Source organism: Elgaria multicarinata, chromosome 3, assembly GCF_023053635.1.
Source record: "Elgaria multicarinata webbii isolate HBS135686 ecotype San Diego chromosome 3, rElgMul1.1.pri, whole genome shotgun sequence".
Lineage (NCBI taxonomy): Eukaryota > Metazoa > Chordata > Lepidosauria > Squamata > Anguidae > Elgaria > Elgaria multicarinata.
The window spans coordinates 18,994,918-19,019,630 of NC_086173.1; the positions used below are offsets into that span (position 1 = coordinate 18,994,918).

Sequence of the window (24,713 nt, forward strand, 5' to 3'; positions counted from 1 at the left end):
CCTTTCTTGAATTTCGAAGGAGGGGGGACACCTCCACCTTTTTGGATTAAGTTGGCAGAATAGCTAAGGCCAGGTCTACAAGATCTCATGTAGCACGGGAATACCTATAATCCTACATCAGTGATGATGCTATGGGGTGCATGGATTAGATCATTGCCCAGAAGGTTGGATGGACCACCCTTTTCCCCTGGGGTTGTCCCTGGGTGCTCACTGTGCATCCAAATGATGTGCAGGAACTCCCAGGGGCAACGGGGGACGGGCACGGGTTTACCCTGGGATAAAGAAACCCTTGGAAAACCCGATTCTTCCAGCAGTCCCGGGACCATCCCACCTGGTACCCACTTACCTGCTCCGTGCCCATCAGGGAAGAGGTGGGCTACAGTTTCGCCATCCATGGGATGGTGGTGGTGGGAGGTAAGGGCTGCGATTTCAGGGGAATTTTTTTTAAAAATCGTATGTTTTTGATGGAGCGGGGCCTCGCTCCTGTGCGACCAGCCCTGCTGCTTAAAAACAAACAAGCCAGCACCTGCAATGTCCCTGCTTCCTCCCAGGACGATGCACGCCTCTCCACTTCCTCCTGGAATGCTGGGAGGTGTAGAAAGAGCCAAAGAAAGAATATCATCTTTGGCATTTAACACTGCTACTTCAATCTAGTTGGCAGCCACTGGAAGTGGGTCTCTTGCTCCTTACCAGAGATGAAGAGGAAGGTTTAGGCTGTGCTGATATACCTGACCAGTGGCCTTCAGTGACCAGCTTGGCTTGATGATGTCATCATTCATGGCCATTCTGGTGGCTGGAGGCTACTGCACAAACTGTCATGGCCTAATCCTTCTCCTTGGTTGCCAGTAAGGAGTGAGAGCCCTCCCTTAGCTTTTAGCCACTGTGTTAGCCAAGAGGGGCAGGGGGACGCGGTTCCTCTTACCAGTAGCCAAGCACTCAGAAGAAGGCAGTGTGCTCCATTGCCAAGCCTCTGCAGTGGCTTCTGGTGATCAGCTTGGTTGCAAACTAATGACATCATCACCTATGTTGATCACTGGAGACTGCTGCACAGATGTGGTTGTATGGCATGGTCCTTTTCCAAGGGTTTTGGTCACTGGTCAAAGTCTTTGCCACCTTTGATATCTGCCCTTCATGTTCTGTATTTGGGCAAGTATAGGAAGAACAACCACCATCTTTGAATTTGGGATAAGACTGGGGACTACATGATCTCTGACTAACCTATAGCACAGGGATGGGAAACATGTGGCCTTCCAGATGTTGGACTGATAGGAGATGGTTTGGAGCCCCATATAAACCTCTGGAATTTCTGAAAAATAAATTGAAATAAATAAGAGGGAAGTGTAGGATATAAGCCTAATAAGCACATGTTTGCATTCAACAAAGTTTTGAATATTACTTTCCAGGGCTGATTTTCATTTGAGGACATGTATTGAAAAGTCAGTGTGGTGTGGTTTATGTGGGGGAAATACTTGTGTTGTGGGAAAAGCCACATCAGTCAGGCCAAATTAACCCCACCTCTGCTCCTCAAGCAGCGGGGAGAGGATGAAATGAAATGACCTGGCTGTTGGATAACACCCCTGGCTGTCACCACAAGGATTTTTAGACAGACAGGAAATCACATTTCCTTACCGTTGTTCCACTTCCTGGTTCTCTTCTGCAATAGGGATGAGCAGAATCACATAGGTAAGAAAGCAGCAACCACATGGCCCATTCAGTTTAGTAGGACAGTTCCCTCTAGTGAGGGTTTTATAGCGCAACTTCTCCTGCACATGGCAAACAGTGCCATAGCTCAGAAAAGTCGGGTTTTCAGGGTCTTATTTTGAGATGGAAAAAAGAGCAGAAGGAGCAGGAGACACACAGGAGGATCACTGTGTCGTCAAAATGACCCATGAACATCTGTGATTGGCCATTCACAAGCGGGCTATTAAACGCTCATCTGAAGAAGCTCCATGAAAGGATCTTACAATACTTCTCTCTTTCCCCCTAGGCCATCTTGGAACCTTCCATCTCCACCCCGCCTGATGCCGTTCACCTGCCATCGTGTCCCTTGCCATTTTTTTTGTTTTAGGAATGAAGTTTTCTGTGCTGCTGCCTCTCCTCATGTGCCTTCTTTCCAGGGTGGTGGGGAAGATCTTTGGACGCTGTGAGCTGGCCCAGGTGTTCAAGAAGGCTGGCCTGGACGGGTACCATGGGTACTCCTTGGGAAACTGTGAGTGCCTTACACCTTCTCTCCATTCTCCTGCCCTTCGTGCAGTCACTCCTTGTGTGTGGAACACGACTCTCTGTCTCTTGTGTGCAGGATCTGGGTATTGGGATGAAGCAGTTGTAGAAGTAGGACTGTGTGTACCACAACCATGTATGAGCACAGAAATACCACATGGAATTTAGTGGTCCAAACTTGTGAACTTTAACCTTGAAAAGAAAAAGGTGTGTTTCTTATGACTGTGAAGATGGACTTGGAAATGTCTAGGCTAGAGATGGGGGACCTTGCGGCCCTCCAGATGTTCCTGGACTCCAAATCCCATCAGCCTCAGCCAGCATCACCAAGAGTCAGGGAAGATCGAAGTTGTAGTCCAACATCTGGAAGGCTACTGGTTCCTCATCCTTAATCTAGGAATGGAGTTTTTGAATGTTTCTACATGAGGTATTTGTTGAACGCTCATCATTCCCTATTCATAGTTGTTTATGGGTTCTCTAGATGAAGTCATGACCCTTTATTTGTAAACAGCACTTTTGGTGAGGTTTTTTTAGAGCAATTAATTTTTCACATTTAATTGTGAAAATGAAAGAAAATGCTATTTCCAGTTGTGTATTTGCCCTTTTCTGCTATATCATAGTGCCACCTAGAGGTTATGTACATGAAAGCAGGAAAGGAAATGCTCCAGCTTTTCCTGAAGCAGAATTTGGCCTCATCTTGGTGCAGAATTCCTGGATCCTTCTCCCTCTCCACATTACAGGGGTCTGCCTGGCTTTCTACGAGAGCCACTTTGACACGTCAGTGGTGGACCATGAAGCAGACGGCAGCACCAGCAACGGCATCTTCCAGATCAACAGCCGCCTTTGGTGTGAAGATTACAAACACTTCACACTGAACATCTGCAGAATCCATTGCAGTGGTGAGCTTTGAAGTGGGTTGGCTTCAGTTCTATGTCATGACACCAGAGGGCACTACACTGCAGTCATATGAAATATAGACTAGATAACAATAGTGGCTCCTACTGTACAGTCTAGCTCTGCCTTTACTTTCCGTGTGCAAGTGCAAGAGTTATCTACCCCGTGGAGTCACGCACACACCCTGTGCTTCTGTATGAGTCACTAATCTGAGCACACCTTCCGAATGGAAGTTTAGTCACCTCTGCAGAGACACACTGGCAGCCTACCGTGAGGGTGGCTACTGCTGAGTTTGAATAATTCAAGCGCACTCAATGCAGAGACACAGCAGAATTATCTCTCCCCCACTCCATCAGGAGATGGCTGGAAGGAGGCAAGGTCCGAGCAGTAAATCCTGCTGAGGAGCAATGGGCAGCCTCCTATGTAAGTGGGCATTTTGGACTCAATGAAATTCTCACGTCACCATCCAGCATACTGTGGCTCACGCTGTAGTCAGAAGGTGTGCTGATCCACGGAGATCTGGGCTAGATCTGCACTACTGCTTTATAGCAGTATTGAAGTGTGGTGATACCTGTTGGGGGGCACAATCCATCTTCCATATACTGCTTTCATAGTGGGATTTCCTGCTTTTTATCCCACATTTGCAATGGTTTGACACAAGGTGTAGATCTGGCCCAGGTCAAAGGGTTTGGTAAGCATGTTCTCCTCCGGATAGGAAGGGACGAGGCGGAAGCTCAGGCTAAACTTGTGAGTGACCTCTGCAGCAATCGGAGTCGAGGGCATTGGCACAGCCCCTCATGCCCTGTTTTTCTCTGTCCTCACAGATTTGCTGACCAGTAACATCAACGACGATATCGTCTGTGCCATGAGGATTGTGCAAGGATACAGAGGCCTGGGGGCCTGGTAAAGGGATCTGTAGGGGGTATGGGACATGGGAATGGTGATGTAATTTGGTGATTGCTAAGCCCCTGCACCCGAAGGAACGTGATGGCATGCTGGGAAAAGCTCAGATGCCACAAGGAAATTTGCTAGCAGGGCATGGTGGGGATATCCAACTTCTGTATTTAGTACCCACCACCACCACCACTGTTCTGGACATTTGGCAGCCAGAAGCAGATTGTCCCTAAAGATGGATAGTAACCCAGGAACTGTCTAAACGCTCAGAAAACCCCAGGGTGGGTGCGCGGTAGCACAGTGCCAATTATATGACGACGCTGCAATTGCACACCCACCCTGGGGCTTTCCGCTGAAGCTGCAGAGAAAAAAAGTCGGGGACTTGCCCTGACACCTTTTCCTGTGGAGCAAGGCGAGAACGCACAAGACGGTGACAAGACAGCCCCAAGGTCTTGCTCTGGAGTCGTAGTGGAGGCGTGGCTGGGCAGTGCCTGGTGGAAGGCGACCTGCAATGGGTTGCCTTCCACCAGGAAGAGGGGGGGAGCGGTTCCGGTCCCTGGATGGCCACCCAAACCCTCTGCGCTCCCTCCTCAGCATTGGGATTACCCGATGCCACCCCAGGGGAGGAAAACTACAGGGTTTTCAAGCCAACCCGGTGCCATGAAGACTGACAGAAGGTGAAAAGCACCAGAGACAACAACCAAGGGAAATAATTATTAAAGTAAGCTACAGAATTGGAACTAACAATTTTTATAATGCGCTTAAATTAAAACAGAACAAAACACCAATTTATTTATTTATTTATTACATTTTTATACCACCCAATAGCTGAAGCTCTCTGGGCAGTTCACAAAAATTAAAACCATAATAAAACAACCAACAGGTTAAAAACACAAATACAAAATACAGTATAAGGGTCTGATGCCATAGGAAAGTTTTAAAAAAGAAGAAGAAAACATGCTTTACAATGCCAAAAAATCTCCAAATGAAAATCCCTAATTAATTTGGTACACCCATATAGCAAATAGATCTGAAAGGCCACCCAAGTCAATGAAGATTCAATACTGGCTGATGAATACCCAGTCACTGGAGAAGTTTCCACAAACTCTTATTTAAGCCTACAGCAACACCCTAGATAAATCATCCATATATTGGTATTCGATAAAAGCAAACGCAATAAAAATCCCGCAGTTTCTCAGTGCTAGTAATGGTATCAAACTCTTCAGGTATGTAGATCTATAATAACAAAAATATAAATGACCTGTAATTATTAGTGATCACAAAAGATTGTGCAAGCTTTTGAGAACTTCAGACCCCCATCAAGCAGGATGTTACAAAAAACAGGTGTGCATGTGGTGGGGGAGGTAATAGGGGAAGGCAAAAAAAAATCTGATTGTGAAGTCACAGTGGGCTCATCTACACTAGGGTGACCATATGGAAAGGAGGACAGGGCTCCTGTATCTTTAACAGTTGCATAGAAAAGGGAATATCAGCAGTGCCATTTGTATGCATATTGCACCTGGTGAAATTTCCTCTTCATCGCAACAGTTAAAGCTGCAGGAGCTATACTAGGGTGACCAGATACAAAAGAGGGCAGGGCTCCTGCAGCTTTAACTGTTGTGGTGAAGACGAAATTTCACCAGGTTCTCCATATATACAAATGACACCTGCTGAAATTCCCCTTTCAATACAACTGTTACTGTCCTCCTTTTCATATGGTCACCCTGATCTACACCAAGCAAGATATTCCACTATGAAACTGGTATGAAAGTGGTATATAAAAGGCAGGAGCCACACAACTGTTTTATAGTGGTATTGAAGTGCACTGACAACTGTTGGGGCCCATTGACACATACCATATACTGCTTTCATAGTGCTATATGCTGCTTGGGGTAGATGTGTCATGGGCCCCAACAGTTGTTAGTGCACTTCAGTACCACTATAAAGCAGTAGTGCAGATCTTGCAGTGCACTTCAATACCGCTATAAAGCAGTAGTGTGGTTCCTGCCTTTTATATACTGCTTTCATACTGGAATATCCTGCTTGGTGTAGATGAACCCAGTGTCTTCATGTTTAGAATCCCAAGATGAAGGAGCGGGGCGCTGGGAGGGCTCCCTTATTCTCCCACAACCTGCTTTTTGTAACATCTTGCCTGATGAAAAGATCTGGAGGTCTCAAAAGCTTGCACAATTTTTGAGATATATATTTTTTATTTAATAAAGGTATTACACTAATATGGATTTTGGAATTTTTCTTGCAGTCAAAACAGTTACTTTTTTGTTGGTGTTGCAATTTGCAATGTAAAAACCCATCTGATTTGGCACAATATCTTAACTTTCCAGTTCAATTGCAAAAATGTTACAACAGCTGATTCAGAACTCAGACTGTGATGGGTGTGATCTTGTAATCATATCCTACCTGAAAAGTCTCTTTCCTTGCATATCTTGGGTAGATTCTAACACCAAACAGTAGTTAGGAGCAATGAAGACATCACGATGGGGAAACTCCATTGGTGAATATATATATATGTATATTTAAAAATTAGGCTGCGGTATGAAACAGGAGTACTCAGGAACAGATTTTTTTTGCGAAAGGACTGGAAACTCAGTTCCTGTTGTAAACACAATTCCCTACACTGAGTATGTGCTCAAGGGAACCCTGTTCCTTAATTCTTAATGGATGTCTGCTTCCCCCCCACCCCCATGCTGCATACATCCATAGAATTAGCACAATGCAAGTCAGAGGTTGAATTACAGCATTTGAACCTAATGGCCAAAGCTTTTGGTGACAACAACAATCTATTTATTTATTTATTTATTTATTTATTTATTTATTTATTTATTTAGACACCTTTCTCATAAAAAGACTCAAGGCATCTTACAACAGGGATTAAAACATTAAATTAAATAAATAAATAAAACATATAAAAACAGTTAATAATAAAATACTAAGACCTGAAAAAAACAACTGATTTAAGAAGTCCATCATATTTATTTTTATTTTATTATTGCATTTATATCCCGCCTTTTTTCCTCTAAGGAACCCAAGGCGGCACACGTAATCCTCCTCCTCCTCCTCTTCCATTTTATCCTCACAACAACATATGCTGTCAAATGTCTGTGAGTAGAGGAGTCTTATTTATTTATTTATTTATTTATTTATTTATTTATTTATTTATTACATTTATATACCGTTCCATAGCCGAAGCTCTCTGGGCAGTTTACAAAAGTTAAAAACAATGAACATTAAAAACAGATATACAAAATTTAAAACCACCAAAAGTATAAAAAGCAACAATACCCATGTGCCGAAAATATGACAATGTCGGTGCTAGGCAGGCCTCACTGAAGAGGACATCCCATAATCGGGGCAGGGGCAAGGGGGCAGCACTGAGAAGGCTCTCTTCCTTGTTGCTGCCTCCCAAACCTCCCTTGGAGGAAGGCCTCTGTTTTTGATCAAAGTTTAAGGAGAGGTTCATTCTGGGACTTTATAAGGCTTTATAGGTTAAGGGCGCAATGCTATGCATGTTTAGACAGAAACAAGTCCTAAATTCCCAGCAGCATGACCCAATCAGGGTCTAAACATGTATAGATTTGTGCCCTGAGAGGTTAAAACCAACACTATTACACTTTTATCCTGCCCTCCCTGTAAAGAGCTCGAGTCAGCACGAATGGGGTTTCCCCACGTTGTCCTCACAACCACCCTGTGAGGCAGGTTGAGCTGAAAGAGAACAACAGGTCGAGGTTTGTTTGTTTGTTTATTTATTTATTTATTACATTTTTATACCGCCCAATAGCCGAAGCTCTCTGGGCGGTTCACAAAAAATAAAACCATTAAGAACATAATAAAACATCCAACAATCTAAAAACCCAAATACAAAATACAATATAAAAAGCCCAACCAGGATAAAACCACACATATTCTCCCAGCAAAGTGCATAGTTCACTGGAGCTTCAAAGGCAGGGCTTTGCGTAGTCTCCTCCCTTGATGCGGAACCCTGCACCATCAGAGTTCCACATGACCAGAGGCCACGTACATAGAGCATGCTCCTTTCATGAATATGGCGACTCCCCAATGTGTGGATAAGTGGGGGAGAGGGATGTGATGGCATAGTGGGAGCATCCTTTCCTCTACTCCACATTGACCCTTACCATTCCCCAAAGCTCATACACATCTGCCAAAGAAAGCTCATATGCAGCATTCAAAGAATGGACTTCTGACATAACAATATTGACATGTATACATTTGAGGCACAATCCAATGAGAATGTACGTCTGGATGGCTGTCATTGGTTGGATTTCTTACCTCAGGCATCCGTGTTTCTTGGGTTGGTCCTGGTCATAATTCCCTTCGTGTCCTCTGCTTCCAGCTATCCTAGCCTTCGGAGTTTATTCCTGGTTCAGAGGATCTCTAGATTTACAGCTGAATTTTCCATTATATAATCTCTCGACTAACCACATCCCACCTTCAGTGTAGTCATCTCTGAGGCTGTGTAGCTTCTCTGGGAGACATCTCCTCCCCCAGAAACTAGTTATTAAGTTGGGCTCTTGTTAAGCTCTCATCTGTTTCTATGGGGATTGCCTAGCAGAATGTACAGGTGGATGGGCCCTTTTGAATTTGTCTCCTATATTTATTTGGACTGAGTTTACTAATGAAATTCTCTCTCTCTTTCTCTCTCTCTTCCCTCCCTCCATCTCATTTCCCTCCCTCCTTCCCTCCTTCCTTCCTTCCTTCTTTCTTTCTTTCTTTCTTTCTTTCTTTCTTTCTTTCTTTCTTTCTTTCTTTCTTTCTTTCCCTTCTCAGGATGAGTTGGAAGGAAAATTGTGAAGGCCTTCATATGTCTGTTTGGTTGAAAGGATGCATCCTCTGATAAAGAGAGAGAAATAGAGAGAAAAGTAAAATGAAATAAGGGGAAAGCAGTTTGTGGAAATGCTTGACAACAGTAATGTGGAGTGCCCCTAGATCATTGCCTTCCTGCATTTGTTTAAAGTTCTGGGCTGGCCCTTACAGCAAGAAGAGAGATTGTAACTTGGACACTGAGAACCAAATCTTGTGATATAAAAATATTTATTCAAGCGATGCGATTGAGACGCCGTGTATTACAACTCTTGTGACTGTGTGTGTGTGCTGGGATCAGTGAGGCCTGCAATTTTCAAACTGCATATTCCAAGAAGTCCCTCAGAAGCTTATCAGTGTTTCCTCAATTTGAAGATCAGTTTGGCAGAAAATGTTGAAAGACAACTTGTTCCATGTTACCAAATTCACTCTGCAATCTACAGCTTCAAGGGAGTGTGTTCTAGTATGCTTCCAGTTCAAACAAAGGCAACAGTGAGGCCTAACAGATCTGGCCAGCGTCTTGTGTGAACTGAATGTGCATCCTATAAAATATTCCCTGGAAACCTCAGCAGCATGCTGGGGTTCCATGGTTCCTCATTGGGCAAGTCAGCACGGAAAGTGTTCTCTGAAGATGGAAACTTTGAAAACCATTACATCAATGAAAGCTGATGAGTTGAAATTGATGGGGTGCATGTTGAAGAACTCTGAAGGAAGGTTCCATTGTTTGCCTGGATCAGACTGAGAGCCAAAGTACACCTCACAAAGATCATGTAGTGTGTAGCTGAGGGTTAGGTTTTTCTTTACTCTAGTCCAGGGGTGGGCAGATCCTAGACATTTTGGACCAACTCCCAGGAGCCCCTTTCAACATGGCCACTGTTCAAGAATCCTGGGAACTGAAGTCCCAAACATCTGGAAATCTACTTTCTGCCTGCGAGCACAAGCAGCCCCGATTCAGATTGGGACCACTACACACTGGGAGGAGAGGATTTAAACCCCCAAACTATTTTCTCCCATGGGGCAGAGGAAGTGATCCCCAACATCTGGAGGGAACCAGAGTGGTGATGGCTGGGCCCTCCAGATGTGGTGTTCAAACTTTCTACCTTAAGTGAATCCTTTCACAATTGGCTCCTCTGTTCCCCTGCACATCTACGACAGTGCCCCAGTATGGCCAGACCTATTGAGCCTCAATTACCTCCCTTGCACTGAGAACACAACATAGTCATCTAACATTCCTCAACCAGTTGTGGTGGAATATAAGTCCCATCATTTCCAGCCTGCATGGGGGCACTATGCAGTGTGCAGCTGCATATTGCTGGGGAAGATTGTTGAATGGTGAAGCTAGCTGTTCTTTGGGGAAACCAATCCACCAGGACCAATGAGCTAACATGGATATTAGGTGGATCAATGGCTTGACTCAGTAGAAAGCAGATTCAGCTATTGTACTCCTCAGGGAGGCTTCCCAGAATGGTAGTGGCCAGGAGGAAAACGTGTGGATTATCACAGGTATAGCTGTCAAGAAGCAGGAATTGAAGGGGTGCAAGAGACTAGATTGTTGGTACCTCACATTTAGTAGTATGTGAGGGAGCAGGAGGGGCACCATTTGAATTTTTCTGCCTCTTGGCACCAAAATGGTTTGGGCAGGCTTGGGAATTCACTCAAGATGCTGCCAGTAGTTCTAACCTGAATATTGCCTTTTCCTTGAGCAATTAGTTCTCATTTTCAGGTCATTAAACCGCAAAGGCTGTGCAATTTTTAAGTCTTTTAACCCCCAGAAGCAATGTGTGATTGTTATCCTGGAGAAATTGCCACTTTTTCAGTTCCAAATAAGATAAACTAAATGCATTGCGTTTGGTTTATACAATGGTTCCAAATGGAAGTGGGAGGTTTTATTTTCTCTCTAAGCTTATCTAGATATAAAATGCTTTAGCTCTCTACAATGATTGCCCAGAAACATTAGAAACCCACTAATTTTAATGGGTGCCCTTGCCAGTGGTTTATGCTTAACCAGAAATGAACCAGAAAGTTAGCACAGCCCATTTTGAGCTGATGCTCAAAAGCACAAAAAAGGAGTGGCTGTAGATTCCAATTTGAAGTGTAGGGAAAAGCCTGTACACATCTGGATTGTAAAACAGCATGGCCAAGTTAGGGATTATGAGTTATAGTCCAAAACATCTGGAGAGCACCAGGTTGCCTACCCCCATTACAGCCAAGTTATGATCACAAGTCTTATTGGGACATGGCATCTCTTCCATTTGGACAGAATCTCCTACCTGAAGATTCCTGAACCATTTAACAGCCAGGGTGTCTAGGTAATTTCCTTGGTGTTGTGTGTGCATGGGAAGAGACATCACATGGCATCAGGGAACCAATAGAATAGAACATGATGCCCTCCAGATGAAATTGTCCCATTCCCAACTGGGGTATTACTAATTGGGGATTGGTGAAGCAGGTGTCTTGGCATAACCATTTTGGGGAGGTATACTGGCAAACCTCTGGGTTAAGCTGGGTTGGAAGCTGATGGGTGTTGCAGCTCTGCAAATGTGTTCCTTAAGATCCAAATGAATAATGGAGCAACCTCGCTGAAGGTAATGGTACTGAAATCAATGGGCACAGGACTAGCCAAAATTGATCCATTCAGCTGGGATGTTTGTTAACTGGCTTTTGAGGCATTGCAAACATTTAACCAACCCCCACCCAATCTTTTCATGTCCCAACCCAATGTAAACCCATTGAAATGCATTGAAGTCAAGTTTGTTTGAGTAAAGTCTAGCAAATTCACTGCACATAAAAGAATTGTGTCAAGGCTACAGCTTTTTTCATAATGTAAAATGTTAAAAATCTCCACCTACAGTCTGAAAGGCACAATCCACCCCAAGGTTAAACCCTTCCCAAGTCCCAGTTTTTGAAGGTTAACATATTTCTCCTCTCATATAGGAAACCTTGTTTCATGTCATGTAGGAGACTATAGACACTGAAAAGTAATTTCATTGTAGCATCACTTTTATTTACATTTTGCAACAATACTGACAAGATTAAAAGTATGCAAAATGCAAGTTCAAGTCAGTATTTTTTATTGTTTAATATATACATTGCATAGCACCAACATCAGATTTATGTAAAAAAAAGGACCAATGCGGTAGCAAAGTAGAAGATTAGGCAGAGATAGCATAGGTTATATCTGGCTGTGGGGTAGCAAGGCAAGGGAAGATTGGCTAGAATGTAAGAGGGAATCAGGTCAGGTCATTTAGGACTTTTATGAACAAGCAGACTAGCTATACTTTCTACTGAAATAAAAGATGCTAACAGTTTAGTCAATGGGACTTCCAAGCAGACACAAGACAGGATTGTGACAAGTCCTGAGCAAAGTTTTGCCAGAGTAGATATGGGCTTGAGGATTATCCCAGGCAAATGGAGGGGTCTACCTGCTCCAGGGATCTCCTGTGTGTCATTTGGATGCAGAGATGATCCGGTAATATAGGCCTGGTCTAGCTATGTAAATAAAGGGAGGCAGTGGTTGGAAATACTGCTGACAAAAAGCTGGGGTGAACACCCTCCAACCAAACAGAAAAAACCAAATAATCACAAAAACTATTTGATGTTTATATACCTTGTTCTCATTGGAAAGTTATGCAAATATATTGTTTTTAAAACAATATATCACATCAATATACAATTGTGTGTCCCATCTCAAATTTAAACAAAATACTTCTGGCCAATTACTTCAAGTATTGGTGGCATGTAAAATACATTAATAATGCTTATAATAAAGTACAATTTTACAGCATTTGGCAATGACATTCATGTAATGAAAACAATTATGCAGCATGTGGTAATTCAGTAACATGAGTCTGGTACATATAACCTGTTTATATGTATGGAGTAGATTTTATGCTTTTAGTAAAGTTCATGCCACCATACATTTTGCAACTCTTGGCAGGTAGTGTCATCAGGCACCAACTTGTTAAGTGTTTTGAGGATTGAAAAGCCCACAACTTAGAACCTTCAAATGCAATTGTTACTTATTTAAAAGCTAGAAACAGAACAGGTTTCAAGTCTTTAAAAAAATGCCCTGGTTGAGGATCCTGGCTGGAAGCTACCCAAACAATGTAGCACTTTCCCAGGTGCCATAAGAGGAGAGTGCTAATGTTTGAGCAGTGTCTAAGCCAGTGTGGCCACTTGAGGAACTGGGATGAGTTAATGGGCCACCCTAGAAGCTACTTCATCACGGAGCACTTAAGACAGCAAATGACACAGAAGTGGCTCTTGTGGTGAAGTCACCTCCAGGAGGAAGAGGCATCCCCTGCAGCATTAAAAGGGTGGCAAGGAAAATAGGTGTGTATTATAGATTCCTGGCATAGAGTGAGCCTGAGCCAGACCCTCACCCAAACAATGAAGCACTTTCTTAATTAGACACATAATAGAAAGTGCCAATGTCTGGGCAAAGTTAAGTCAGGGCATGTGAAGTTGAAGAACCACACTGCAGAATTCGTGGGACAAGATTACATTTGCTCTGCAAAGCAACATACATGGCTACATGCACAAGATCAAAGAAGATCATTCAGGTCTGTTCCAAGTGGAGGTTTGCAGATTGTGGTTTGACTGGCTTTCATTTCCAGAGGAGACAGGATTTGCTTTGTTTTATTATCCTGGGAAAGACAAACAAAGACACATTAGAAAGAAAACTTAGCACAAAATGGTACCCAGATAAGAGTAGATAAAAATCATCCCCCTTATTTAAGTTCCAAAATCAAAACATGCAAGGCTATGACAAGATGGGAGCAAGGAGATGCTGGACCCCCTTTTTTCCTGTCACAGCCCCCCCACCCCGCTTTAGCAAGAACCACCATTTTAAAAGCTGAGAGACTCTACCAGTAAATCCCATTGGCCTCGTAGCTCAGCCAGGCCAGAACCCCACACAAACAATATAGCACTTAATTGAATCCATTATAACAAGAAAGTGCCACTGTCTGCGTGGGGTTCAGGAAGCCTTTTTCAACTCCCATCAGGTTTTCCAGACCTATGAATGGAAACTTTTTGGGTGAAGGTAAAACACTTTCCAACCTTTCCTCCAAATTGGGAAGGGAGGGAACGTTGGAGTTAAAAGAACTCCGGATCTAGTCTACTGAATTGTGCATAGAAGAGGTGGGATCCTATGTATATTTCGACAGAAGTCCCAGCATCCCCCAGCCGGCGCAACTTACTCGGGAGAAAGCATGGTTTGCGTAGGATGGCGCTGCTTTACTTGGAACTCAAACCCCCATTACATTCAGTGGGTCTCGCTCACAAGCCAAGTGGGCATGCGACCATGCCCTTAAAACTTGAGAAGCGAAGGAGATAGATTTCAATGCAACGTTCAGCGCAATATTGGGCAACGGAGAAGCCCGACACGAAGGCCGCCAGGGACTGCAGGCCGCTGTGCTTCTCCTCGGATCGGAGACCTTTCGATCGCGGGCAAGGAACCGATCCGGGATTGAGCTCAGCGCTCACCCGGTAAGGCAACCTTGTTGAGCCGATGGCAGGGGGTGGGGAAACAGTCCCAAGTTAGAACAAAAAGCACTCTAGGATATCGTAACTACCACCGGCTGAAAAAGATCGTGGGGCGCGTTCCGTAAGAGACGGATATTATTAAACGCAAGGGAGACGCAAAGTTCACCTCCCGTTTCCACCGCTAGAGGCGCTAAAGAAATATGTACCGGTTCACGCAGCACCCCTAGTGGTTGTAGCGTGAATGGGTTTCGGGCCGCCCAGCGTGCCTCGTTAGGCGTTCAACCGCTTTTAAGGGATTTAGATCGAAAGCTCCTTTTTTACACCAGAAGTGGGGGGTGCGTGGGTAGGAAGGCGAGACAAGAGCTCCGATCGGGGCAGTTTCGGCTGGGGCATCTCCCGCTCCTTTTCCCGCACTGGAGACGGAACCTGACCAAGACGTTGCCAATACAAGGAAGCACTTTCTCAAGGTTCGAAAATCACAAGGGAGTGCCATCGTATTGGTGGCGTCGAGGCAGCAGAAAAGCCTTCTTGGACGGACCCACCCTCGTGGTCGACGATGCCCCCCCCCCAACGTCAGACACCACACAAATCCTTCGAGCTCCCCACCTGCAGAGTCACTTGGGATGCCAGCCCACCCAAAGAGACCCCCACCCCACACAACAACCTTGAATCATCCACGTGGGAGCGAGCTTTCCTCCACCCGTCCAAAAGATGCCCAGACCTCCCCCCACCCCACAAACTCTTCAAAGCCGATCTTTTGACTATGAAAACCACGTGGTCCCCTCGACCCTGGTGAGGACACGGCGCTTCATATCCACGACCGATACGATCTCCTAAACTAGTCCCATTTCCCTGCACCCGCTTTCGGACATGCATCCTTTTCGACTCAAGGCATCCAGGGGCAACGTTGCGTTTTGAAGTCCCCATCAGCATTCCAACCACACGCAGCACAATCCCCACCCCAGTATACCTCCATCACCTCTCAAGCCCTATGAATGAAGTCTTATTGAGGAAGGGTCGTCGGTATGAAAGAGGCACTCGCGTTAAAAAGACAAAAAAACCAACCCACCTCTAAGGGATACCAATTTCCGCTTCTACGCTCCCGCCAGGTCCCATAAATACTTTTGGAAGGTCAAGAGATAAGGCAACCTGGAAGGTCTCACGTGCCTTGAGATCGGAGATTTAAAAAAAATCCCCACCATCTCCACTCCACCGCTCCTACAGCCCCGCAAGGCAACGCCAGGTCACTGCAAGAATGCCAAGAATTTAAACCTCCCGGACCGATCAAGGGGTCTCCACGTGGTCCTCCCAAAATCCAATCCATCCTCTTCCATTGGAAGAGCCTCGCCAAGCCATCGCCCACTCCGCCCCCTTTCCTCCCAAGAGACCCCACCATACTCACCAAGCCCTGGTGATGTCTACCCGTCGCGCTTCTCCTGGGCTCCAGAGTTGTGCTTGTCCCACCGCGGGCCGTCCTTTATAAAGCTTGGGGCTTCTGGCGTGTCATTGGCTCACCACTTCCCTCCATTGGCTTTCTTCCTCCAATCAAGTTCAAGAGCTGGGGTCCCTTCCCCTCCCACATTTGGCCCCCCCGCCCCTCCCCTGATCAAGCCCTTGCCTGATGAGTGGATCAAGAGATGGGTGGGGCCAGGAGGTGAAACAATCAAGGGGTTGATGAGCGAAGATGGCTCAATCCATGGCTGGAGACAATGGGCCAAACCATCCCCCCTCCATCCAGGAAGGTGGGTGAAAGAGGACAGCCTTAGGTATGCAGATGCCGTCCCATCCCATTCCAATGGGCCTGTCTGTCTTGAGCCCTGGAGGGTGAAGAATCTCTTTGTTTTACAGAAGTTTAGGTGCTCAGGCCAAAATCCAATTATTTTGGATCAGCAGATAATGCCAGACAAAGTATGGGGAGGGGTTGCGTGTTGTTGCAACTGAAAGAAGGCTCCTATGAGATATTCAAACTGGAGGCTTCATCCATGTTCCCCCCCCCTTTTTTTTTGGACCAACCGCTCTTAATTCATTTTAACTTTCCATGGGCAAAACAATTTTATTTATTATTTATTATTATTACATTTCCATACCGCCCAATAGCTGAAGCTCTCTGGGCGGTTCACAAAAACCAAAAACCAAATTCTTTCTCTCTCTCCCCCCCACCATGGACCCCTATGGATTTCTGTGCCACACTTCCCCTTCACAGACCAGCTTTACAAATATATAAGGATTAAAAACACAATCAATTTGAGAAGGCCAACACTATGCAAACTTTATTTATTTATTTAAAACATTTGTACCCTGCCCCATATCACTAGGATCTCAGGGTGGCGTCCAGATAAAATCATACAATATAAAGCAATAAATATACACAGCTAAAAACAATTAGCTTTATTAACACAATTAATAAAATGTATCTGGGTGTGTATGGACGTATATATCATTGCTATCAACCACATCATTCATCTGACCCAATTAGTTATGAGAGCTAATGCCAACATTATTAGACTTTAAGGTACCACAACAGAATAACATGTTTCCTAGAAGTCAATTCTAGTACAGAATCCATGAATTTTACTCTTCCTCCCGCTCTTTATAACTATAAACACACCCACACCCACACCCACACCCAAGATCCTGAGCAGTTCCAGTTTTGTTAACTAAGATAGTAGGCTTTCAGAATGCATAAAACACTTCTTCCGTCAGGACATGGTGAGAACTTTTCATGAATTCATCATTGGCCCAACAAAAACTTCTCAACCACAAATAACTGGACAATTATTTTCAAGGATAACTTCAAAGGGGTTAGCAAGGAATGGCAGGCACTCCTTCCCAATATTCCCCGCTCTCTAATTTCCGTCTGTCTTTAATATGTTTAATTTAACAAAACTCCCACTACTTTTTCTGGAACTACTCCTGACTGTTCTTATGATGATGGCCTTGAACTGATACGCAGTTACATTGAAGTTCGCCCCACTGAATGAAGTGGGACAAATGTCTGAATAAACCTCCACCTAAGGTTTATTGTTACTTATTGCTTGTTACTACTTAAAATCTTGCTCAGGGGTTTCTTGAGAATGGATGTCACATGGGTGAGATCCCTGGGCTCTGGCCAGGCCATCTATTCTATGGACTCGCTTGTTTTCTGTTGTTCAAAACGATATGGCATTTGGGAGGTTTCCATTTCTATCTGCTATATGGGCCTCTTGAGGTCTGGCCTATGGTACTGGGAATGATGGGATTTGCAGTCCAGCTCACCTGGAGGAGGACATTGGGTTGTTGGGGAAGGGTCCAAAGTCACCATGGAATCCTGTTAGATCTTTGTAGTGCAGTTACTATGCTGTTGACTAGCTGATGCCAGGGTTTTATGAGGTTCATTATTATTATTATTACTACTACTACTACTACTACTACATGTATATTCCATCTTTTTTCTTGTTAAGGAACCCAAGGTGGTGTACATAATCTTCCTCCGCTCCATTTTATCCTCACAACAACAACAACCCTTTGAGGTAGGTTGGGCTGAGAGTCTGTGACTGGCCCAAAGGCACCCAGTGGGTTTCCATGGCTGAGTGGGGAACCTGGATCTCCCGACTCCCAGTCCAACACTTTAGACACTACACCACTCTAGCTCTCATCTGTGGGCCCCGATTCCCCCCTCCAAACCTTGAGAAAATCCACCAAGGCAACCTGGCCTTTAATGGTACAGAGGTCACTACCTGACCTGGAAGTTTTTCTTTCCATCTTCATGCAGAGCGATGACTATTATTAGTCATCAGTAGGTCATTGATGATACTGAGAACTGGATGAATGAAAGTTGGCATATCTCTCTCTCTAATCAGAGCACATAATTATTCACCCTGAAAAGTTACAGAAAATACTCAGTGCCTGGATGTTGTTTTCTAACATTGAAGGGTACTAAGAATGTCCTGGTTTCCTTCTTGCACTTTGGAATAGAGTGACATGGGAGATGGGATGAGGCCAAGTTCTGGAAGAATAGCCATTTGGTCTGCGAAAGCAAAGATAAACACACAAACAAACCCCAAACAAAACAGAGGAGTATTGCATTTTAAGAAACATCCAGAGGGCTGTTCCATCTGAAAAAAATAATCTAGTTCATTGTAGCAAGGGGCTCAATCAGCAAAAACTGCAATAAATTCCTTGCAGCGGAATCCTATGCATGTCTACTCAGAAGTAAGTCCCATTGAGTTCAACGGGACTTATGTATGGGATTGTTGCTGCAGGACTTCCTTTGCTGTCTTATGTACTAGTGGGCTTTCTTCCTTCCCCTGCTGGTTTTATTTGCTCCTATTCTTGAGCAGTGCTTTTTATGATCAGATTAAAAAATGGGAAAATAACATATGTGTACACTAAATGAAATACTTGTAAAAGCAACCTCTTTAGATCCTGTCTAATTTTCCTTTCATTCTTATCTCAAAATTCCTGCAAGGAGCTCCGGGCAGTTCTCTCTCCTGCTCCCCATAATTTTTATCTTCACACAACAGCCCTGCAAGGTATGTTGGGATAAATATGTATTACAAGTAACTTGATTAGAACAGAATGCTGGACTAGATGGGCCCTTGGTCTTATCCAGTATAGTCTGCTTATGTTCTTATGACAGACACCCTCCCCTCCTCCCACCAAGGTCACACAGTGCATCATTAACTGATAGGATTTGCTGTCGCAAGATACAGTCCAGATGTTTTGGACTACAACTCCCATCAGTCCCAGCCAGGATGGTCAATAGTCAGGGGTGGTTGGAAGACTCCTGGAGGACACCAAATTGGTAATGACTTGACAAGGGGAGTAGAACAATGAGTCTATTAGTTAAATTGCCACTCCCAAGTCTGGACGCAGTATGCTGAATTTGAGAGGAGGCACAATTTCCTTCAGCGGATTTCCTAGAAGTATCTGGTTGGATGCATGGAAAAGAGGATGCTGAGCCTCATGGATTTCCATCTGATGCAGCGGGTCTCACTTATTTTCACTACTCTTACAGGCTCTCTGGAGAGAAGAGCAACTCTGAGTTTGTGCAGAGACCTTTTCCCTCCTCCAAACAACACCTTAGACATGTCTAGAATGAGAGGACTGGACTCCTCCCATGACTCAAATGAAGCATTGGCGGGATGGGAAGCATGGCTCCCTTGAGAAGGAAAGAGCTGGGAAGAGACTGGGAAAACCTGATTCTCTCCCATGCAACCAAATCCTTGGCTGGAGGACTAGGGGAGAGGACAAGCAATGAAAAGTAGAGAGGCCAACATGACACTTCAAAGCAGTTGGCTCCAACCTAAGCGAGCCACACAAGTCCCAGTGAAATCAATGAGATTTAAATTAGTCATGATGAACTTTTCACATTGTCTTCAATGGAAGCCACATGCCATTTACTTAGGTTAAGAACATAAAAACATAAGAGTACTGGATCAGACCTAATAATAATAGTAATAATAATAATAATATTTCTTACCCCGCCTCTCCATTCTGATTGAGGCAGGGAACAACAGTAAATATAAAATACATAAAACTGAATTAAAACATAATATACATTGATAAAACATCCTAAAATCATTTAAAAAACATCCTAAAATCCCACTGGATAGGCCTGCCAGAAGAGATCAGTTTTAATAGCTTTCTTAGATGCTAATAGACTTTTAAGTTGACGAGTCTCCTCCGGCAGGCCATTCCACAGTCTGGCTACCACAAATTATGCAGTCGAATTTCCCACATTTGGGGAAATCACAGGGGTCAGCACACCCGGAGTCCAATGGATGAGCCTCACCCTGGGAAAACCACCTTCGTGATCATGGTGTCTCCTCTGCCAGGTAAGTACCAAAGGTCCATCTAGTACAGCATTCTGTTCACACAGTGGCCACCCAGCTGCTTGTAGGAAACCCAAAAGTAGGACATTTTTGCAATAGCACCCTCCTGCACATGTTCCCCAGCAACTGTTGTATACAGGCATACTGCCTCTCATACTGGAGGTAGCATATAGCCATCAGGATTCGTAGCCATTGATAGCCTTATGCTCTATGAATTTGTCTAATCCCCTTTTAAAGGCACCTAAATTGGTGGTTGTCATCCCAACCTTATTTTGTTGTTGGAAACTTGGGAACTGAGTAACACACTTTGCATTTATAATTCACTCTACAGGTGTACAAAGTGGTTTGTGTGCTACATTTCAGTCATCCTTACAACTGCCCTGTGAGGTAGGCCAGTGCTGATCACCTCCAAATCATTATCAGAGGGTGTGGTTGGTTCGCATGGGGGCACCTTTGGATGAGAGATTTCAGTTGGGGATTTGATGGATCAGGCTCTTAGTAGCTTTCCCAAACCAGATCTTACCTTCCCCCAGTATCATTCAGCAGTAACTGAAATATTGGAGCAGCTAACCTAATTGCACGAAATGTAACTTCACGTTGAGGCGCAATCCATCGGCTGTCCCCTTGCACAAGCACCATTGTTGTGAGGAGAAGGCTACACAAGAGCATGTTGTGGGGGCCCTATTGGTTCCAAAGGGTCTTGTGCAGGAGGACTCCCTGGTGGATTGTGCCCTTTTTTGGTTCCTCATCTGCTAGAAGACTATTCACAGCTTGTGTCGCTTTATTGCTTTTCTCACTGTATCACTTGTCTGCATTTTCTGCCTCTGTAATTTGAGCTCAAACATGACATTTTAAAACATCTTAGCACACCCCATTTTGGAGCAGGTGAAGTAATGTACATTGCCATCAAGAGAGCTGGGGGCAGACAGCATAAGACCACAGCCTAAAATTACATGGGTGCCATTGGACAAATCACAACCTGGCCATAATTTGGTGCCAATGGAAGCTTCCCTCCCGGGGCTAATAGCAGGCACAAGGTTGCTTTTGTTGGGGGTGAGAGAAAAGGGTTAAAACTACCCCCCCAAGCTGCAGTCCAGACCAAAAAACAAACAAACAAACAAAAACCACAGGCCTCTGCCTGCTAATAATTTATGTATATATTTATTTTTAATGTGACTTTTTTTTTTTTTTTTGCTAAGGATGTGGTTCAGCACATCATGCAGTTTGGCCCCAAGTCCTATTGAAATCGATAGGACTGAAGCTCATCACAGGCCATTTGTTTCATTGTGTCAGTGGGAGCCACATCACAACAACCATTAGCTGGACAGAGGCCCATGTTCTGAGTAAATGTGCAAAGATCAGATTGAACATCACGAAAAACAGACAAACAAAACCCAGCCCTGCTGTAACTGAAAATAATAATAATAATCACCTGAAATTCCCAAATCCATTTCAAGATGAAAAGGATCCAGACATTTTGAAAACCAGGGAGAATTGGTCACTCTGTTTTCAGTTAACTGCAACGTTTTCAATATGACTCGAAGGGAAAACAACACACCACATTATTATAAGGTCATTATTTTTAATCATTAGCCTGATCCTACCCTAGTTGACTTAGAAGTAGGGCCTTCTGAATCCAAAGGGACTTACCCCCAAATAGGTCTACGTAGGACTGCAGTGTTTGGGTTCAGAAATAAAAGGCTGTCGTGGCTTTCATGCAGGCAGCGATTCAACTGAAATGTTGTGTTTACAGAGAAGCTGCTGGAAAATACATACATTAATCTTCTCCTTGGTTTTCCCCTAGATTTCCAGTAGTCCCATACCATATCAGGGGGGAAATACCCTCAGAGTATGATCCAGCCATGGCTGCACACAGTCAATGGATCTCAAAAGCATTCCCAGGTTTTTGTGGGCCATTAGGTAACAGTGTGACCGATGGCTCCTCCCCGTTTTTGTACCTTGGATGGACAATATTATCAGGATTTATAAAATTTTGGTGTAGGGTTTGCCTGGTTTCACTTTTTCTTTCATATAGTTGGCAGTTTTAGGCTGCAACCCTGCACACGCTTACCTGGGCGTAACTCCTGCTGAACTCGATGGGGCTTACTCCTGAGTACACATAGATAGGCTTACCCTGTTTGTTCTGTTCAGGAAAGATCCAGGATCACATATTACAGTTGTGCAGCCATCTAGCCAACTTGCAATGGTCAATATTGCCATATAGTAAAGGTTGTGGGTTTTTTTTAATTAATAAAATAAATCATTATTTTATTTATTTATTTATTTATTTATTTATTTATTTATTTATTTCATTTTTATACCGCCCAATAGCTGAAGCTCTCTGGGCAGTTCACAAAGATTAAAATCATGAAGAGCATAAAAACAACCAACAATCTAAAAACACAAATACAAAATACAGTATAAAAAGCACAACCAGGATAAAACCACACAGCAAAAAATGGATATAGGTTAAAATATGGAATTAAAACAGCAAAGTTAAAATTTAAGTTAATAGGTGTTAAAATACTGAGAAAATAAAAAGGTCTTCAGCTGGCATTAGATGCCAAACACTGACACTGGACAAAGGCATGGAAACATTTAAGATAAAAAAGAGAGGCCCTTCTCTCCTGACCACCAGTGAGAGAAATTAGATGGGTCTCCACATGGGAGAGGGCCTTCTCTGCAGGGGCCCCACATCTGTGGAATAAACTCCCCCCCCCCCCCCCGGTCCGCCATGCACCATCCTTACAGGCTTTTAAGAAGGCCTTAAAAATGTTTTATTGTACTATGGCCTTCTCATAAATGAATATGGTTTTGCTGCTACTGCCCTTGTTTTTTTATGGTTGTTTATACCGTTAGCTTTTCATTGTTTTTAAGTTAATTGATATTTTACTGTTTATGCTTTTATTGCTTTTAATGTTTATAATTTTTTTTGTATAATTGTAAGCCTCCTTGGGAAGCCTTCTGCCCTGAAAAGCAGCTAAGAAATGTTTTAAATAAATAATAAAATGTGCTATCATTAAAACAATACACTCCTGCTGCTGATGGCCTCCTCTTGTGGGCCCATGGTTCAATAGATATTTCATGGCCAAGGACCCACCACCCAGCTGGGCCCCACTGGCAAGAGCCGCCTGGAGTTGCTCCTTTTATTTCTCATTAGATTTGTGTCCCATTTCCCCCCTCTTGTAAGGGTCCTTACATAACCTTCCTCCTCTCCGTTTTATCCTCACAATAACTCTGTGAGGTAGGTTGGGTTGAGAATCCATGACTGACCCAAAGTCACCCAATGAGTCTCATGGCTCATGTTTTAACTGTTTTAATTGTTTTTACTGCTTTAAAATTATATATTGGTTTAAATTTGATTAATGGTTTAATTTGTTTTTAGCTGTGTGTATTTATTGTTTTATATTGTATGATTTTATCTGCACGCCACCCTGAGATCCTAGTGCTATAGGGCAGGATACAAATGTTTTTAATAAATAAATAAATGGCCGAGTGGGCACTAGAACCTGGATCTCCTGAGTCCCCGCCCAACGCTCTAACCACTATGCCACACTGGCTCTCTTTACCTTTGCGACCCGCTTGTTCGCCTCTCTTATGCTCTGGGTCAGACAACGGTGGTGGTGAGAAGGAGGAGGAGCAGATACCCCTGGCCTGCTTGCTCCCTGGCTCCCCGGCTGCCAAGCAAGCGAGGAAGTGGGAGTGATGGTGGGAAAGACCAGGACAAGGGAGAGCAGCCAATGACATTGGTGGTGAGAAAGCAGAGTCCCCGAGGGAGGGGGCTCCTTGAGGGTGTCTTGCCCCAGAGCCCTCCAAAGCCTGAAACCAACTCAAGGGGTGGAGGGACCCACAGCCTCTGGGCCTCCTCCCCTTCCTGTGCGAATGTATGTGGTACAGAGGAGTGGAGTGGCGGCAGCGGCGGCAGCTCTCACTCACCTGTGCCAAGTGATGGGCAGCTCATCAGCCACCACTTTGCTTCCTCATGTGCACCATGTAGCCCAAAGGATAGATGTAGGGAGCACCGTGCAGCAGGATGGATGTGGGTGGTGGGGTGGCGCACAGTGCAGCAGTGGCCGTGGCCACCTCAGATGACAATCCTGGGGCATTACTCTGGTGCTGCAGCTACCCAGATGGCTGGAGCGGAGCCCGCCTCCTCCTCCTCAACTTTCACAGCCTTGGTGGCTGGCTGGCAGGCATTATTATTATTATTATTATTATTATTATTATTATTATTATTATTACTCCTACTACTACTATTTATTACATTTCTATATCGCCCCATAGTCGAAGCTCTCTGGGCGGTTTACAAAAGTTAAAAACAGTGAACATTAAAAAGAAATATACAAAATTTAAAAGCATAAAAAGCATAAAATACAAACAAAAACAGACAATATCTATTTAAAACAACTATTCTGGGGTTAGTTAAAAATCTCAGCATATGCTGTTAAATGCTGTTAAATGCCTGGGAGAAGAGAAAAGTCTTGACCAGGCACTGAAAAGGTAACAATGTAGGCGCCAGGCGAGCCTCGTTGGGGAGAACATTCCGAGCAGAGGGTGGGTTAAGTCTTTGAC

At 44.2% G+C, this 24,713-nt stretch overlaps 1 protein-coding gene and 1 non-coding gene across 2 annotated transcripts; one reads left to right on the plus strand and one right to left on the minus strand.

The window, feature by feature from the left end:
- Positions 1–2,070: 2,070 nt before the first annotated feature.
- On the plus strand, positions 2,071–8,875 carry LOC134396570 (sperm acrosome membrane-associated protein 3-like). The gene is made up of 4 exons (XM_063123088.1): positions 2,071–2,209; positions 2,958–3,116; positions 3,936–4,014; positions 8,809–8,875. Exons 1-4 carry the CDS (start codon positions 2,071–2,073, stop codon positions 8,873–8,875), a joined length of 444 nt encoding a protein of 147 aa, XP_062979158.1.
- An 11,120-nt stretch (positions 8,876–19,995) lies between these two features.
- Positions 19,996–20,152, minus strand: LOC134397058 (U1 spliceosomal RNA). The gene has a single exon (XR_010025339.1). It is a non-coding gene; the product is annotated as a U1 spliceosomal RNA (small nuclear RNA).
- Positions 20,153–24,713: the final 4,561 nt, after the last annotated feature.

Coding starts and splice junctions, on each gene's coding strand:
- LOC134396570 (XM_063123088.1), top strand. CDS start 2,071: ATGAAGTTTTCTGTGCTGCTGCCTCTCCTCATGTGCCTTCTTTCCAGG. Junction 2,210..2,957: donor TGGGTACTCCTTGGGAAACT/GTGAGTGCCTTA, acceptor TCCACATTACAG/GGGTCTGCCTGGCTTTCTAC. Junction 4,015..8,808: donor TACAGAGGCCTGGGGGCCTG/GTAAAGGGATCT, acceptor TTCCCTTCTCAG/GATGAGTTGGAAGGAAAATT.